At 35.2% G+C, this 19,514-nt stretch overlaps 1 protein-coding gene across 1 annotated transcript in view; it reads left to right on the forward strand.

The window, feature by feature from the left end:
• The window catches only part of pelo (pelota mRNA surveillance and ribosome rescue factor), a 495,594-nt gene that overhangs the window by 125,756 nt on the left and 350,324 nt on the right, over positions 1-19,514 (forward strand). The window contains exon 5 of the mRNA XM_089088867.1: positions 1-17. This exon is cut by the window's left edge and continues 97 nt beyond it. Within this exon, the coding sequence (XP_088944993.1) occupies positions 1-17 (17 nt within the window). The remainder of the gene's footprint in view (positions 18-19,514) is intronic.

Genomic DNA, 19,514 nt, shown 5'->3' on the forward strand with positions numbered 1-19,514 from the left:
CTTGTGACCCCACTCAGGTTTGTAAACCTATTTTTCATATTTTTTAGGCCTACACGTCAAATAACAACCATCATCTTTTGAGTTTTTATGTTAGTTCCATTAGCTCTCAACAATGAAGCTAAAAAAGTTCAAAAAAAATTCAGCGTAAAAAAAAAACTTGATAAATTTTTACCTTTGGGAGTGATAATTTTAACAAGTTCGTTTATCATATCTAATTTAAGGTATGTCTCAGTTGTAATGTTCGGTCCTTCCCATGTAAGATCTGGCTTTTCGTGCGGAACACGGCAAAGCCTTTGTGAGAACATGGCACTAGATAGGGAGGTAAAACTCTAATACTTAGCTTTTGCAGATGATACGTATGAGTGTTCACGCTGAAAATGTTCACGAATTGAATGCATTTTTGCAAGTTTGAGGATCAAAGTTGCGATAATAGGGGTTACTTAATGTTAAGAATCCTAGTTTGCTTAAATTAGGATTAAATGATGATGCAATTGTGATGCTAGGTACTAAGAAAATTGACCCAACTTTACATGCTTAGGTGGCTTAAATTAGAGAAAACGGTCCGTCAAGTTGTAAAAAGTGGAATAGCAACGACACAATTTCTTTTCCAAGTCTAAAGGTTAGAAGAAGAGTAGGGTAAGTCTAGTTTTTTTTTCAAGTTCAAAGGTTAAAAGAAGAGAATGGTAAGTGTTTAGGATACCAGCTGCCACAGTAATAGGCTATCACTGGTAAAGTATGGTTTTGAAGTGCAGGCACTTTGAAAAATTGAGAAATATATTGTAGATACTTTCCAGAGAAATTAACTACAAACAGTTGTAGGTACTCATTGAGCGACTGTATATCAAAGAATATGCTGCACAGGAACTGTGGTTTCCCCCCTCTGTGAAGGGCTATAAACAAAGGGAGTATTTGATAATTTATGCCAGTTTTCCAGAATCAAAAAAGTTAGGTTGCCAGAAGTCATAATTTTTGGAGAAGAAACTGGGTTAAACGAAAAGCAGAACATCTTTGAATGGCTATTAGTGTCAGCAGAAGCAAGTTTCTGTCCAATGAAATTTTTCAATAGTATCCTTCAATTGCTAACAGCATGAACTTGCAGACGAACTCTAGTTAAATCAAGGGCAGCGCCTCGAATGAAATTCTGTCAAGGATAAGCAAGGTGTGCAGCAATTTTGGTTAGTTTCGAAAGCCATGATGGTCACCAACAAAAATCCACCAGAAAACCAAACCTTTTATATAATGCGTCATGTGTTAACTCCATTCTTTTTTATGAATGCGAAATATGAAAGATCAAAAGAAACACTATCTCCCGACGCCTTTCACCAGAAATAACCTTAACCCCTTTGTTGGCTCACATTTATGTAAAGGGTAAGCAATGACCCTCTAATGCAAATATGAAGCCAAAATTTCTCATTATCTGTTATTATCAAGAGAAGAAAATTGAAATGATTTGACCGTTCCCCCCCCCCCCCCTGACCGGGGAGGGGGAGTTACACAAAACAAAACTAAAAAAACTCATAAAAAATTTGTTTATGTCCATGTTTGTTACGTTTTTACGAGTCAGACAAAAATTTCGGGGGGGGGGGGGTTCAAACCTCCTAACTCCCCTGGATACGGCCTTGGTACCTGAGCCTCCAATTCCTTGAATTCAACCCACATGTCTTAGTAAAAATCATGGTTTCACGTCGTCCACCCCCCTTCAGAAGACGCAAGACAGTGGCAGAACATGGTCCTTCAGATCCATGGCACCGAATTCATTTGAACGGCTTGCGCCTCCTCTGAAGTACAAGACACAAACTTGTCAATTAAACATAATGAGTAGAAGGGCAACTCCTTAATCAGCGCAGAGACCAATACGAACGTGATCATTATAGCGTCTGAATGGCTTATTTCAAGCCAAACGTGTTCATAAAATTTCTGAATAAAGGATGTTTACAGTTTCTAATTTCAAAGAAGTCTAGGACTAGTTATCAAAATTCCATCTTATTTTTATGGGTGGCGAGAAAGTTTTTTTCCATGTTTTTTTTTTGTTCTCTAATTTCAGTTAGTCGATGATTTAAAAAAAAGTGGCGCTGGGGGGAGGGGGGGGGGAACAAATTTTACCAAAGTCGGGACCAGCCTAGATCGTTTTTTTTTTCATACTGGAAAATGTTAGTCTGCCAATTTTCAGAAAAAAAATTTATGAAACTATTTTTTAGAAAAATATAGATATACATTTACAATTAATATTTGTTAACGACATAAGATCAATATCCATTAATAATAGTAATAAGTCAAAGATAATAAGTCTTTTAAGTTTTATAAGATAATAATAAAGATAATTAATAAATAATATATAATAAAGAATATAATTAAATAATAAAGATAATAATAAATATAATAAGTCTTTGATAAGTTTTTTGGGTAAATATCTAAAATAAATTATAGGGTCATTATTTTCATGGTTTTCAAGAAAGCTACTCTAACAAATCTCTTTTTAAATGTGTCTCCCATGGACACTGTCGAAGGGGGGGGGGGCAGGGAGCAAATACCTCCCGGACAACAAGACGACATTAAAAGACTTATAATTAGGAAAATAAAAACATTTTCATTTAGATTTCGATAAAAAAAACTCCTGGCAGCTTTCCATTCCCCCCTCCTGTGAGGTTTCCTATCAGCATTCATCATAACCCTCCAAGCCTCTCTAACATTAGTACCCTTAAAATAAGATGTTACATAAGAGTGTAATTTGTTTTGTCACACACACACAAAAAAAAAACAACAACAACAATTTTCTGCAGTAAGAGGGGAGCTATCACCCTGCAGCACCATATCACGGCCTTAAACTAGAAGCATTATCATAAATGAAATGAAATTAGAGATTAATTTAGATCCCCCCCCCCGAAAAAAATTCCCCCTATATTTATTTGAAGGCTCATGAAGAATTTCAAAATAAATGAGTCTTCAAATGAAGCTATCAAATAAATGTCTAAATTAACTATCGTGGATCTTTACGAGCAAATGTACCACCATAGGGTATTACTGCCTCGGGAAACAGAAACCTCAAAATAAAATTTAAAATTTTATAAATAATTATCTTTTTCGATAATTTTAAATCAATTGGCTATATCAGAGTTTTCAATCGACAGCTTTTCTCACTCTTTGGGGCAGAATTGTTCTACTATAGGCAAGGCCGTACCCAGGATTTTTTTTGGGGGTGGGGGGGGGGGTACTCAAAGATTTTTTCGGGGGAGGGGTACACAAAAAATAAAAAAAAACTCATAAAAATTTGTTTATGCTCATTTTGTTACGTTTTTACTATTTGGACAAAGATTTCGGGGGGGGGGGGGGGTCAAAACCCCTAACCCCCTCCCCCTCGGTACGGTTGTAAAACGCTAGTTTGGTGAAACAGAATTTTTTTTTCTTGTTAAAAACAGTATTAGAAATTTTAATTTCCGTTCGAATGAGCCACCTCTTGATTTTTGGGACTATAGTTTCGATAGAACCACCCCAGGGAAAAAAAGAAACAAACAAATAAGCACGTATCCGTGGTCATTCTTCTCGGACAAAGTGAAAATTTTCACATTTCTGTAGATAGAGGCTTCAGACATCAGTAATAGGATTCCCTGATAGGGTGAATATCATGGTGCAGTCTTCATGAAGATTGGCCTATTTTACAGGCAATTTTGGCCTGTTTTAAAAACCAGGCAAATTTTCTCAGGCTTGTAACTTTTGATGGGTAGCTGTAAATTTAATGAATTTTACATATTACGAATAAAAAAAAGAAGTCAATTCTTTCAATGTATATCTTGTTATAAAAACTCCTTTTTTTAGTCTTTTGGTTGCCATGAGCAAGAGTAGATCCCTACTTATATTTTGTTACCTGTTTACTTAAAAAAAAAGAATATGCCAGCGCTAAATTGCTGTGTCCGATCAACCTCAAAAGTGTCGCTTTGTTATATACTGCATGATCATTTCTAATGATCTTTCTCTTTGTTATCTTTTTTCTATCTTAAAAACATAAGAGAGTCAATTTACAATAATGCTCATTAATAACAAGCAATATTTCAGGTAATCAAGATTCAAAGTATTAAAATAAATTCTTTAAATCTTAGTTGGGTGTGGTAGACGATTTTAATGAGATTCCATTGCTAAGAGTTACGACTTCTTGGAACCCAACTTGTAGGCTTCGAGAGCCAAATGTACCACACCCCTTAGTCAGTGTGCTGTAAGAATCAATATAATGTTATCCTTAATATAAAAGTCACTTCACATTCAGAAGGATCTGGTTGATGATTTTCTTATCCCTGAAAGGCGGTGTCATCTAGATACCTCCCAGGAAAGAATATTTTACAAACAGCTTTGACAGCTCGGCCCGTCTATCTGTAACAATTTCCCTTAAGGAAGTTATTCTCTCAAACTCATATGTTGTTTATTTTAAGTGAAAGTTCAACAAAAACATATAACTTAGTGATAACAACAGATAAGACTAGCGACAAATAGAGTCCCCATGATATGCTACACGCCTTAAAATATGATACTGAAGAAAAACAACTTTTTGACATAGAGCGGCACCTTAACATCTATCTACCTTATTGCTAAATGAATAGCCACACCTTGCATGGATAGTTGCGGTGGATAACTTCTATGAAATATCTATCACCAAAAGATGGGGCCTCATGGAATACAATTTTTAGGCTTAGATAGGCAAGCTATGGGTCAGTCTACCGTGTCATGTCGAACGCCTGTTCATAATCTATAAAGCAGAGGGGAAATCTCACTATGAAGCTGATGCTACTTGATGTATTCTTTTTTGTTTCTCCTTTTTCGAACAAAGCTTTTCCTATCAGTTTACGGGAGCCTCAAACTAGATGTTGGGTTCTGATTTGTTTGTATTTATCAAAAACTAGGAATCCCTGTCGCACAGAGAAATTTTCAAACCAGTCAAATAAAGAACACGAATAGTTTGAGCACTTGAAAACTACAGAAAGGATTCCAACTATTTTTCTAATATTTTCAGACACAAATGTCACAAAAATGATTTTAAGCCAGTGTATGTAATTTTATCCTATCCTTTTAAACTCCCTCTGCTATGATTTGAACGAGATAGGGAATCTTAAGTTATTTCCCGAAAATAGCATGGCTCCTTTACCCAAAGGAGATGGAAAAGAGGGCAAAGGATATACTTATTCATGGGCTTGAAAATAGATATAGTCTGATGGAAATAAATAGGGTAACTTTTTGGCAAGAAATAAAACATATTGTGTGTAAATGTGTGATTTTTAATGATGTGACCGTGCCAAAAATTTCCCGATTCTAATTCTTATCCTGGCTCCACTTTGATATATCCATTCTGACGCGATTTTAAGAATTATTATATTTTGTCCTTTTTTTATTTTATTTTACAGTATTGATAATAATTACAGGACTTCGGGTAGTCAGTCCGAGTCCATTAAGGGCAAGTTAGATAGCCACATTGTCTTATAAAGTTGGTAATAGACATGATTCTGATACGATTCAATAAAAAAAGAAAAACAAGTTTTTTTAACTGAAAGTAAGGAGCAACATTAAAACTTAAAATGAGCAGAGATTATTCCGTATGTGAAAGGGGATGTCCCCTCCTCAACGCTTTGCTCTTTACGCTAAAGTTTTAAAAAATAGAGTTGTGAAATAGAGTCAAACTTTAGCGTAAAGAGCAAGGGGTTGAGGAGGGGACAGCCCCTTTCATATGACAGCCCCCCCCTCCATGTAAAATTCCTCCATGGACATGTCCTCTCACATAACCCACGACCCCCCTCCCGCTACCCTCCCGAAAACGTCTGTATACTTCCCAATAACCAATACTTTATGTAAACATTGGGTAAAGTTCATAACTTTCAGCCCTCCCCCTGGGGACTTTGGGGGATTAAGTCATCCTAAAAGACATATTTATTATATTTTCGACCATGCTGAACAAAATGACTGTCTCAAAATTTTGATCGGGTAACTTTGGAAAAAAATGAGCGTGGGAGGGGGCCTAGTTGCCCTCCATTTTTTGTCACTTAAAAACGGCACTAGAACTTTTAATTTCGGTTCGAATGAGCCCTCCCACGATATTCTAAGACCACTGGGTCGATACGATCACCCCTAGGAAAAAAAACAAAAAAAACAAACAAAAAAAAAAACGAATTAACACTCATCCCTGATCTTTCTTCTGACAAAAAATACAAAATTTCACATTTTTGCAGATAGAATCTAGAAACCTCTAAAGTGGGGTTTTCTGATACGCGGAATCTGATGGTGTGATTTTCATTAAGATTTTATAAATTTTAGGGGGTGTTCCTCCCTTTTTTTGAAAATCAGGCAAATTTTCTCAGGCTCGTTACTTTTGATGGGTATGATTAAACTTTATGACACTGTATATTTGAAATCAGCATTAAAATCTGATTCTTTTTATGTATCTATTGGTATAAAAATTCTATTTTTTGGAGTTTCGGTTACTATTGAGCCGGGTCGCTCCTTACTTACAGTTTGTTACCACGAACTATTTGATAATGGACTATGTCAAGCATTTACTGTTTCCAAAATTAATACTTGAAAGCTATTAAAAAAAAAAAAAATTCAAAATTTTATCGCATGTCAGGAACGTGAAGGTTGTTTTCATTGTTCTTGGTTTATATTTTTTTTTTTGTAAATTTACTTGCATCTTGTGCTGAAATGCGATGTGCCTCCTGGCAGCATCAGTGATTTACATGTTTCCACTTTTTGTGTGCAACCTTTGTTATTGATATTATGTATGAATAACTTGTATTCCAAGCCGTAATAAAAAATCCTCTTATAATATTAACAATTTGTAGACTTGTTCATAAATTCTACAGTTAAAGCTAGATACAGGGAAATATCTTCTATACCAGTCGCGGTCAGTCCCCAGGTACCTCCCACTCGGTAAATATGATTCTGTAGATTCTAACGAGTTGTATTTTAAGCCAAGTTTTCACCAAATATCCTGTGGGTAGTAACCTTTCGCCAATTGTACACTAACACAAATTTTAAGAAATATTTCAGACAGGCTAAATGGATGACACCCTCGAGCTGATTCAGGCAGCTGATTTTATACTATATGACTCGACGCTACAAGATTGATGTCTGACCTTACTGATGGAGTAAATGGGATTTGGATATTGTTTATATAACGAAAATAATAATTAGTTTGAGATGTTAAAGACAGCGGAACCCTAAGGGGCTCTGGAGATCAGCATGGAACTAAAAAAAAAAAAAAAAAAATATATGAACTAGAAGAATATAAAGTGATTCATGGTCAAGTAATAGAATTGCTCCTGAACGATTAGTTTTCTGAATGATGTTTCTAGCTTTATTACAACCTTTAAAAAAGGATTTTGAAATAAAAATTGATCTCCATAATATTGGATGGGGAAAAACATAAGAATGGATCAAGCAGTGAAAAAGGGATCTCAGAATTGATCTACGAAAAGTATGCTTAAACTTTCTGAAAATACAAAGACTTGCATATCTTAATTTTAGTTAAATTGATGTAACGTTATTAAACAGGCTTTCGTCAATAAGAATGCGCAAGAACAAACACACCGATCTTTATTGCTGCCATTTGACAGATGCATTTCAAATAATTGAGGAAAAACTTGAGAAACGTGAAAAAAAATTTGCTTAGAAACATTTGGGGTAAGATAAGAGTTAAAATCGAATCCCAGAAGCACCCTCTTAAAGAAATTACTAGATTTCATCGAAGTTTCGCTTTCTTCGCATCGAAATTTCTCTCAGAAGTGCCAAGGGTGCTGTCATTTTGAAAGAAGGAAGGACATCCGAAGAACGGAAACTATTTTGTTATTTTGGGCATGGGAGGGTTAGGGATGATAAAAATTACAGCTGAGAGTATTCATATTTTTACCACATAAAAAATAACATTTGCGTCAACTAAAGATAGCAGACTCTAAAACTGATCCCTGAGGGACGCCATAATTCACTTCTGAGGGTGAGCGGAAAAGTGGATCAATCGAAATTGCTCTACCATTACAATATGACTTAAACCAAGACAATGCTCTTTATGCCATAATGAGTCAACTTCGCCTAAAAATTTCATGAGTTGGGGAATCCAACGTCTTACGAATATCCAGGAATGTAGCATAACAAGAAGAATTAATCCAGAATCTAATGCAGTTTGTGAAAAATTCATGTCACACAAGCATGATCTGTTGAGTGCTTCACTTGGAAACCAAACAAAAAATCATGACACAAGTGTTTTGAATTTAGGAAACACACCGATCTTTATTGGTGCTATTTGACAGATGCATTTGAAATAATTTAGGAAAAACTTGAGAAACGCGCGAGAAAAAATTAATTAACTGAGAAAATTTTAGGATAAGATAAGAATTAGCATCGAACCAGAGTTTTGATTTATTTCTCTCAAAAGTGACAAGGGTGCTGTCGTTTCGAAAGAAGCAAGGGCATCCGAAGAAAGAGAACTATCTGAAAAATTCAAAAGAGTCACACAAGCATGATCTGTTGAGTGCTTCATTTGGAAACCAAACTGAAAATCATGATACAAGTGCTTAAAATTTAGGAAAGCAATTAGACGAGAAAGTATAGCCTTTTCAAAGATTCTATTAAATTCAGATGACTTGAAAACTGGCCGATTGTTTACTGGGTCATTTTTACACTCAATATGTTTATCAGTCAAGAGTGTGTCTTTAGACAGCACTGTGGTCGAATTCCAATGTTAGATTACTAAGGAGGAACAAAAAAAAATATATAATAAATATATATATAAAAAAAAAAAAACAGGACGCCCCTGATAAGTCTAGGGTGAATTTATGAAAATGACTTTGTCTTTGAGGTTGCGAGGTAGTTGGGGAAAGCAAATGTTTTTATACTGGGTAATGTAGAGGATGAATCTGCACAGGCCTCAGGTGGCTTAACTCTATAACGAGTTTGTAGTTGTAGTACCAGTAGTAGAATTGGGTCCTGGATTTACCCTGTAAGCAAAGCCCTTTATGAGGAGTACAAGCAGCGGGAATCGTCGAAAATCGATCTATTTTTATAGGTTACAATGCAGCTTTTTATTGAGCTAAGCAAAATTTTGTTTTAGCTTTCTTAATTGATTTCACTACCTTTCGAAACCTGAGAGCAGCTGCCTTTTCAGTTATATCTTCATTTGTAAGTTCTCAGCCACAAAATAAAGCTTTTGTTGATAAATGCTAACTCTTATAAATTATGAACTCTATTTGTTTCAACTTCTTTTCATCTTATAATTTAAAAAAAACCAAAATCAAAGAGAAAATTTTGTCAAATATCCATGGATAAAGTTACATGGTCAATTTGATGCCTTCTCCTGGTTCTTCTACCCTAAACTTGCCCTCTAGATCCGCCCCTAATACACCCTCTTCTCTCTGTTGCCATTAGGACTCTTCTACCTCATACTTTAATACTTACCTCACAATCAAGGTTGTCCAATGAAAAGTGAACAAAGTCTCCTGTGACAATTCCTTCTGGTATGTAGACGTTGTCAGTTCTGTCTTGTTGTTCCTTCTCTTTCATAGATTCATTGGTGACAATGCGTTGAACTGTGCTGTAGCTAACTGTCATTGTCAGTCTATTCCCCAGAGTTATAAAATTTTTGTTGCGAGTTTTATGGTACACATAAACACCTAGGCCAGTATGTTTCGGCGTCTCTAGTTTTCCCACTTCAAATAGAATGTCTTGAGCCAAACTGATAACTGCCTCTTTCACAGCATCTGAAACACTACATCTCTCGCTAGCATTATGTGGTGGATCCTCAAAATCATCAAAAAGGAATGCAAGGATGCTGAACACCATTGTAGGGATCATAGAATCCACATACTCTGTAGTAATATCAATATTTTTGACACTATACTTGTAATTTCTCACTGCATCAATTGAATCAACCTTCAACCTTTTCATTGTGTTTAAAAGTTCACTTTTAGTTTTGTGTCCGAAAATATCATTCATTGAGTTCGAACAATGCGGGGTTTCCCAGTCAGGAGCACTGACGAATGGTTGGCTACCCTTAGGACTCTGTGTTCCACTTTCAACTGATTCAGGGCCACTATTTGCATGTCATCTTCACTGTCCCACACATATTCACTGGCAAATGATTCACTCTCGCTCTCTCTGTGAGATTCATTTGCTTCACAGTCTGTATCTAAGGTAGGACTCTCTACAAAAGCAACGGAATCATCTGCTTCTTTGACAAACTTTGAAACCTGACGGCTCAGGGCTCCAACAGATACTTTAGTCTTCAGATAGTAAAAGTGCTGGTCTGCCTTTTCACTACAGCTCACTTCCAGTGGTTTGCCATACTTCACACTCAATTGCTTACTCAGTATCCTAACATCACGGGACTTTATTTCAAGACGTGAACTAGCTAGTCTAGTGCTTAATTTCTGCCTTAGCTCTCGAAGCGAGTATATCCTTCCTTTCTTAAGGCGAGTTTGAATTTCATCCACCACTCTTTTCACAATAGCCTCTATGATAGAAAACTTAGTCTTTTCCTCAGCCTTCTTTTTAAAAAAGTTAAGCATGCATTTTTGGCGATATTTAGCCCTCAACTGAATCAGATTTTTGTCTTTGGACCTTGCAAACACAGCAGGCATTTCTCGAAAAAGTCTTTCAGCATGCTGTGATAACTTCTGTTGCCTTTCTATTGTTTTAATTGCAAGAAGATTCTCATTTTTATGCTTGGTACTTCCCTTTTTGCCACAAATGATGCAACAGTCAGTATATGTGAAACGTCCTTCTGTTGCCAATATTCTAGTGAGTCGTATAGGGGTAGCTGGCATATTTGCATCCTTAAGACCTCCATGAAGATCACAATAAAAAAACTTCTGCCTACAATTTTTATGCCAAACAAGCCTTTTTTGTAAGACGTTTGGTTGCTTACAGTCCTTTCTTAGAGCAACATACTTAACATTGCACTTACATCTGGTCAACAAAAGTTCCTGAACACGTTTCACATCACTCACAAAGTGAAGCTGTCTTCCTCCATCAGTCTATCAGATTATACACTTTGTATAAACAATTTTCTTTCTTTTGGGGTTATATAGAGCATCTAATTTTTTTCTGGCTAACAATTCCATGCTGTCTTGCAAAATTAAGAAAAAATTTAGTACCAATGGTAACCATAGAAAAACAATTTCAAGGATTACCTTATGATAGGTAATCCTGAATATAAATGATATATGATCCTGAATATAACTGATATATAACTGGTTTGGAGCCGTTCAGTTACTTATAAAGGGCAGCGGTTCATTTGGGAACTTGGTACCATCCATGGCCTTAACTTTCATTGTACCACCCAAAGATGGTCACTTGAGGAGTGATGGTAAATAATGAGACTCCTGCCACATAAAAAAAGAAAGAGAAAACTGCCAAGTATTGTTAGAGCGTACAACCTTTGCTTGACTATGCTTAAAAATCCACACCATCTAGCTCGTAAAGGAGGAAAGCTCCTCGCACCCCCCCCTTAGAACCTTTGATCACAAAGCTGGCAAGACTTTAGGCTAGGTTACCGTAAAAATGTATATGCATTGTAAATTTATATACCAAGGATTCCATAAAATTGAGGCAAAATGATGAAAAGTGGTAAAGGTCTAGTAGAGCAGCCCATTGAGAACAAAACTTATTTTTTACTCTATATTATTCATCCAATTGATCTGTAAAGTTGCACAGATACTGTCCAGTAGAAGCAGAATATAAAAAACATCACTTCTCACTGTATATCCTGGTTCTACTGGCCAGTACACCTGCACCCTACAGTACATGGGCAGCTCTACTAGATATTTACCATGAAAGGTTAAATACTTGTAAAGACAAAGCTTTGAGGATCAAATAGTAGACTTGTTTAGCCATAATTCAAATATCAACAGTAGCATGGCAGCGACATAACCATAACAAAGCCACTAGGAGTCATGAAACGTCATTTATTTATGAATGAATTAGTTGATTTTGATTTTTTTTTTTTTTTCCTAGATGGTAGAATCGAAACTTTGACCTCGTATTAAGCGCACTCCTAGTATTAAGCGCAAGTATGAAGCGCACTTTGGTGGTGCGCTTCATACTTGAATGAAGCGCACATGAAGCGATAGTTCGAACATGGTATGGAATCAACATGTTCAAAACTATCGTTTCCAAAAGTCAGAACTCGTGTACCAAAATGTTTTTCAAAATGTTTTCAATAGCAGAATCCAAAATCGTCTCATGCAAACTGTCAATATCAGATTGCCTATTAGAAACAACATGTTTTAAATGAGCTATCCATTGAGTAAGGGTAACTTACAAGAGTGGAAAGTGGTGCTAGTTTTAACAAAAACAAATCACCAAAATCATCTAGTATTTTGTGCAATGGGAAAAATTAGTATTGCAGTTGGTGTTAGATCTCAGTTTAGCTTGAAAAGAAATGCCAAGAAACCCCAAAGACTAGATGGTGTTGGTAATTATTTTTACAGTAGGACAAGCTTCCACTCTTATAAGTTTTCCGTACTTTTTGGAATCCATTTCTGCACAAAGTAGTGATTGCCACTTTAGTTACCGAAATTTCTACAGTCAAATTTTGTATCACAGTCCTTTTTTTATTCTGGATTTTCTTTGAAATGAGCACTTGCTTAAATTAGTTAATTTCGTTTTAGCCAGGCAGGTGTAATTTGAGCAGCTGAAGAACCTAAAAGAAAATGCTCTATTACCCTAAATCGTGGAGCAAAGCTTAAATTCTCCTTTTAAGTATTTTTAGACGTGCTGAATCTAAGGATGGAGATATTGGCTTACGAGCCATGTTTTCATATTTTAAATAACTAGCTATTGCCAGCGTGCTGCTGTCATTTTCCAAAATCAGTATTTTCAAACAGTTCGTGGTAACGAACTGAATTTTTGTAAGTAAGGAGCGACCCGGCTCGATGGTAACCGAAACTCTAAATAACGGAATGTTGATACCAATAGATAGGCTACATCAAAAGAATTAGATTTTAATTCTGATTTCAAATATATAAGTTTCATCAAGTTTCATCTTACTTATCAAAAGTTACGCGCCTGAGAAAATTTGGCTGATTTTCGAAAAAAGGGGGAAAGAACCCCTAAAAGTTATTGAACCTTAATGAAAATCACGCCATCAAATTCAGAGTATCAAAGAACCCTACTGTAGAAGTGTCAGGCTCCTATCTGCAAAAATGTGGAATTTTGCATTTTTTTGCCAGAAGAAAGATCAAAGATGCGTTTTTTTTTTTTTTTTTTTTTTTTTTTTTTTTTTTTTTTTTTTTTTCAGGGGTGATCGTATCGACCCAGTGGTCCTAGAATATCGTGGGAAGGCTCATTGAAACGGAAATTAAAAGTTCTAGTTCCCTTTTTAAGTGACCAAAAAAAATGGACGGCAACTAGGCCCCTTCCCACGCTCATTTTTTTCCCAAAGTCACCGGACCCGATGGTCGAAAATATTATAACTATGTATTTTAGGATGACTTAATCCCTCGAAGCCCCCAGGGGGAGGGCTGAAAGTTATGAACTTTACCCAATGTTAACATATAGTATTGGTTATTGGGAAGTATACAGACGTTTTCAGGTTGAATTTTTTCTGGTAGTGGAGGGTGGGGGTGGGTCGGGGGTTATATGGGAGGATATTTTTCATGAAGGAAGTTTTCATGGGGGAAGGGATTTTGCTATGAAGGGGGCGCCGGATATCCCATCATCATTTAACAAAAAATCAGAAGTTAAATATAAAAAGAAAGTTTTCAAATGAAAGTGAGGCGCACCATCAAAACCTAAAACGGACAGAAAAATATGAGCTGAATGACAGGGTTCACGTTCTAGTCAGTGCTTTGTTCCTTAAGCCAAAGATTTTTTAGTACTTTCATAAGAGCTATTTATTCTAATTAACGGGTTTTGCGATTAAGGGGTCATTTTTAAAGAATTGGAACAAAATTCGAACTTTAGCTTAAAGAGCAAGGTATTGACTAGAGGCAAACCCCCTAATATACGTATTAAAAATATATGAATATAGAAATTCGTTACGTAAGTTAATTCGTAAGTTACGTATATTTATTACTAATAAAAAAGTTCATTAATGCAATTCCTCCGATTTTAACAAAGAAATTTAGGCAAAGATATGAGATACTTACTAAAATTTTTTGTTCACAGTGATAATTTACGGTTATCAAGAAACAACAACAGCATTATCTAAAAAATGTTTAAAACAGAAATAAAAAAAAACAAGTTTTTTTAAACTATAAGTAAGGAACGACGTTAAAATATAAAACAAAAAGAACAAATTCTGTATATTAAAGGGGTTGTCCCCTCCTCAACGCCTCGCTCTTTACGCTAAAGTTTGACTTTCTCAAAACTCATTTTTTTTTAAACAATAAAATTTTCACACCATCAGATTCAGCTTATCAACGAACATTATTAAAGAAGCTTCAAACTCCTATCAGCAAAAATGTGGAATTTTGCATTTTTAATTAACTTTAACGAAAATTACACCATCACATTCAGCTTATCAGAGAACCCTATTAAAGAAGTTTCATGGTCCTATCTGCAAAAAGGTGGAAATTTGTATTTTTTGCTCGAAGAAAGATCACGATGCGTGCCCTCCAAAAAATGGAGGGCAACTAGGCCCCCTCCCACGCTCATTTTTTTCTTAAAGTCACACAATTAAAACTTTGAGATTGCCATTTTGTTCAGCATAGTCGAAAATCTAATAAATATGTCTTTTAGGATGACTTAATCCCCCAAAGTTCCCAGGGGAAGGGCTGCAAGCTATAAACTTTGCCCATTGCTTACATATTGTACTGGTTATTGGGAAGTATACAGACATTTTCAGGAAGGATTTTTTTTGGTGGGGGGGGGGCTGAAGGTGGCGATTACTCGGGAGAATCTATCCCTGGAGGATGTTTCTTTGGGGTAAGGGACATTTCTATGAAGGGGGCGCCGGATTTCCAAGAATTATTTAAAAAATGATCAGAAATTAAATTAAAAAAACATGGTTTTTCAACTGAAAGTAAGAAGCAACATTATAACTTAAAACGAACAGAAATTATTACGTATATGAAGGGGTTCTCCCCCAAGTAAATACCTCGCTCTTTACGCTACAGTTTTTTTTAGTGCTTTCAAAAGAGCTATCTATTCTAATTAAACGGCCGTTGTGATTCAGGGGTTTGTGAATTAATTTTTTTTTTTACTTTTAACTTAAAGAGTGTGGCATTGACTAAGGGTATAACCCCCTTATATACGTAATAGCATATACGTAATAAAAAAAAAAAAGAAAAAAAAAGCGATATGGCTAGATAGTAATCGAAACTTTTAAAAACGGTATTTCGATGTCAATAAATGTATCAAAAGAATGGGCTTATAATGCTGATTCTAAATATATAAATTTTATTAAGTTTAGTATTACTCATCAAAGGCTTCGAGCCTGAGAAAATTTACCTGATTTTTTAAAGAGGGAGGAAACATCCCCTACTAGTGAAAGAATTTTAATGAAAATCCTACCGTCAGATTTAACGTATCAGAAAACCCTATTACATAGGTTTCAAGCTCATATCTGCAAAAATCTGCAACTATATCTGCAACTTATTTTTTGCCAGAAGAAAAATATATGAATATAGAAGTTTGTTACGTAAGTTAATTTGTAAATTACGAGTAGAGAAGAAGGTACCATTTTGAGGACTTTATGTTCCATCCTGTGTTATTTGCGTACGCCCCCGTACCAAACAGGTTTTTCTGGTAGAGCCTTATACTTTGCGTACGCCCCCGTACCAAACAGGTTTTTCTTGTAGAACCTTATACTTCTGGGGCGCCCCCGTACTAAACAGGTTGGGTATAATCTGTTTTGGTTCAAGTTTTTCTAACACAATTAACTGAATTTCTATTTCATGATATACAAGTTTTTTTTAGGTTAAATCCGTGATCATTCATCTGTAAGTCGATTAGTAGGTTTTTTTTTTTAAAATTGGCTAATAGGTTTTTAAACCTATTACTACGAACGCTACATACATTCAATTTTTGGAACTAGGAGCGAGATAGAATGATGCTATCAGACTGGTTTCGTTTCATGGGTTCATTAATAGAAGGACTAATGTTTTTGAAAAGGGTAATTACTTCTTTAGTTTACGAGATTTGCGAATTTTTTGCGAAAAGGTATTTGCGTAAAGGTATTGCGATGGTTAAGAATGCCTCACGGGTAATTAAAGAATGGGATGATTGCATCAACAATACAAAGAATATGCTCAGTTTCTTAATAGATTTGACGCCTACAAGAGACATTGGTAGAAGGTATTCAATAGCTTAATTGAAAAGTAACGATAGAATGACATTGTGACTTGACCTAGCTTTACCTCGCCGATGTGGTCTGTATAATACACAAGTGATGATTTGCACAGTGTTGTCAATTTTAAATAGTTTAGAAATAAAAAAAATTAACAAGAAATGGCTGAAAAGTGTTTTGAGGGAGTTGAGTTGCACGAGGGTTCAGTTACATGCGGATTCAGTTTCACGGGGATTAGTTAAATGGGGTCGAGTAGCACGGAGGTTCAGTTGTACAGGGGTTTGGTTATACAGGGGTTCAGTTACATGGGGGGTTCAGTTGTACAGGGTTTCGGTTATACAGGGGTTCAGTTACATGGGGGGGGGGGTTCAGTTGCACGGGGGTTGAGTTAAATGGGGATTGAGTTCCACGAGAGTAGTGCTTGTTCGTGGTTTAGCTTGTCACAGTTTTAAAAGAGCTTTACGGGGATTGAGAGACTCAGTTGCCAGATTCCGTGTGGTTTTTCTTTACTTGGTGGTCATTAAAAACGAAATTTTTGTGTTAAATAAGTAGTTTTTGTATCTTTTAAAAGAGCTTTACGGGGTTCGAGAGACTCAGTTGCCTGATTCCGAGTAGTTTTTCTTTACATGGTGTTCATTAAAAATGAACTTTTTGTGTTCAATAAGTAGTTTTTTGTATCTTTTAATAGATCTTTACGGGATTTGAGAGACTCAGTTGCCTGATTCCGTGTGGTTTGTCTTTACTTGGTGTTCATTAAAAACTAAATTTTGTGTTAAATAAGTAGTTTTTGTATCTTTTAATAGAGCTTTACGGGGTTTGAGAGACTCAGTAGCCTGATTCCAGGTGGTTTTTCTTTACTTGGTGTTCATTTAAAACTAAATTTTTGTGTTAAATAAGTAGTTTTTGTATCTTTTAAAAGAACTTTACGGAGATTGAGAGACTCAGTTGCCGGATTCCGTATGGTTTTTCTTTTCATGGTGGTCATTAAAAACGAAATTTTTGTGTTAAATAAGTAGTTTTTGTATCTTTTAAAAGAGCTTTACGGGGTTTGAGAGACTCAGTTGCCTGATTCCTTGTGGTTTGTCTTTACTTGGTGTTCATTAAAAACGAAATTTTTGTGTTAAATAAGTAGTTATTGTATCTTTTAAAAGAGCTTTAAGGGGTTTCAGAGACTCAGTTGCCTGATTCCGTGTGGTTTTTCTTTACTTGGTGGTCATTAAAAACGAAATTTTTGTGTTAAATAAGTAGTTTTTGTATCTTTTAAAAGAGCTTTACGGGGATTGAGAGACTCAGTTGCCGGATTCCGTGTGGTTTTTCTTTACTTGGTGGTCGTTAAAAACGAAATTGTTGTGTTAAATAAGTAGTTTTTGTATCTTTTAAAAGAGCTTTACAGGGTTTGAGAGACTCAGTTGCCTACTTCCGTTTGGTTTTTCTTTACTTGGTAATCATTAAAAACGAACTTTTTGTGTTAAATAAGTGGTTTTTCTATCTTTTAAAATAGCTTTAAGTGGTTTGAGAGACTCAGTTGCCTGATTCTGTGTGGTTTTTCTTTACTTGGTGGTCATTAAAAACGAAATTTTTGTGTTAAATAAGTAGTTTTTGTATCTTTTAAAAGAGCTTTACGGGGTTTGAGAGACTCAGTTGCCTGATTCCGTGTGGTTTTTCTTTCCTTGTTGTTCATTAAAGAGTAAATTTTTTTTTTAAATAATTATTTTGTGTATCTTTTAATAGTGCTTTACGGGGTTTGAGAGACTCAGTTGCCTAATTCCGTGTGGTTTTTCTTTACTTGATGGTCATTAAAAACGAAAATTTTTTGTTAAATAAGTAGTTTTTGTATATTTTAAAATAGCTTTAATGGGGTTGAGAGACTCAGTTGCCGGATTCCGTGTTGTTTTTCTTTTCTTGGTGGTCATTAAAAAAGAAATTTTTGTGTTAAATAAGTAGTTTTTGTATATTTTAAAATAGCTTTACGGGGGTTGAGAGACTCAGTTGCCGGATTCCGTGTGGTTTTTCTTTACTTGGTGGTCATTAAAAATGAAATTTTTGTGTTAAATAAGTAGTTTTTGTATTTTTTAAAAGAGCTTTAAGGGGATTGAGAGACTCAGGTGCCTTATTCAGTGTTGTTTTCAATTAAGTTGGTTTAAATAAAAAAGATTTGGGTTTTTTTAATTTGGATGTTTTTTATATTTTTAAATAGCTTTACGTGGTTTGAGATACTCAGTTGCCTGAATCCGGGTGGTTTTTCTGTACTTGGTGGTCATTAAAAACGATATTTTTGTGTTAAATAAGTAGTTTTTGTATCTTTTAAAAGAGCTTTACGGGGATTGAGAGACTGAGTTGCCGGATTCCATGTGGTTTTTCTTTACTTGGTGGTCATTAAAAACGAAATTTTTGTGTTAAATAAGTAGTTATTGTATCTTTTAAAAGAGCTTTACGGGGATTGAGAGACTCAGTTGCCGGATTCCGTGTGGTTTTTCTTTACTTGGTGGTCATTAAAAACGAAATTTTTGTGTTAAATAAGTAGTTTTTGTATCTTTTAAAAGAGCTTTACGGGGATTGAGAGACTCAGTTGCCGGATTCCGTATGGTTTTTCTTTACTTGGTGGTCATTAAAAACGAAATTTTTGTGTTAAATAAGTAGTTTTTGTATCTTTTAAAAGAGCTTTACGGGATTTGAGAGACTCAGTTGCCTGATTCCGTGTGGTTTGTCTTTACTTGGTGTTCATTAAAAACGAAATTTTTGTGTTAAATAAGTAGTTTTTGTATCTTTTAAAAGAGCTTTAAGGGGTTTGAGAGACTCAGTTGCCTAATTCCGTATGATTTTTCTTTACTTGGTAGTCATTAAAAACAAAATTTTTGTGTTAAATAAGTAGTTTTTGTATCTTTTAAAAGAGCTTTACGGGGATTGAGAGACTCAGTTGCCGGATTCCGTGTGATTTTTCTTTACTGGGTAGTCATTAAAAACAAAATTTTTGTGTTAAATAAGTAGTTTTTGTATCTTTTAAAAGATCTTTACGGGGATTGAGAGACTCAGTTGCCGGATTCCGTGTTGTTTTTCTTTAATTGGTTGTCATTAAAAACGAAATTTTTTGTGTTAAATTATTATTTTTTTCATATTTTAAAATATATTTAAGTGTTTGGAGAGACTCAGTTGCCTGATTCCGTGTGGTTTTTCTTTGCTTGGTGTTCATTAAAATCTAAATTTTTGTTTTAAATAAGTAGTTCTTTTATCTTTTAAAAGAGCTGTCAGTGGAGTGAGA

This window comes from Artemia sp. Qi Xiang Cuo, chromosome 5, assembly GCF_049724085.1.
Source record: "Artemia sp. Qi Xiang Cuo chromosome 5, ASM4972408v1, whole genome shotgun sequence".
Lineage (NCBI taxonomy): Eukaryota > Metazoa > Arthropoda > Branchiopoda > Anostraca > Artemiidae > Artemia > Artemia sp. Qi Xiang Cuo.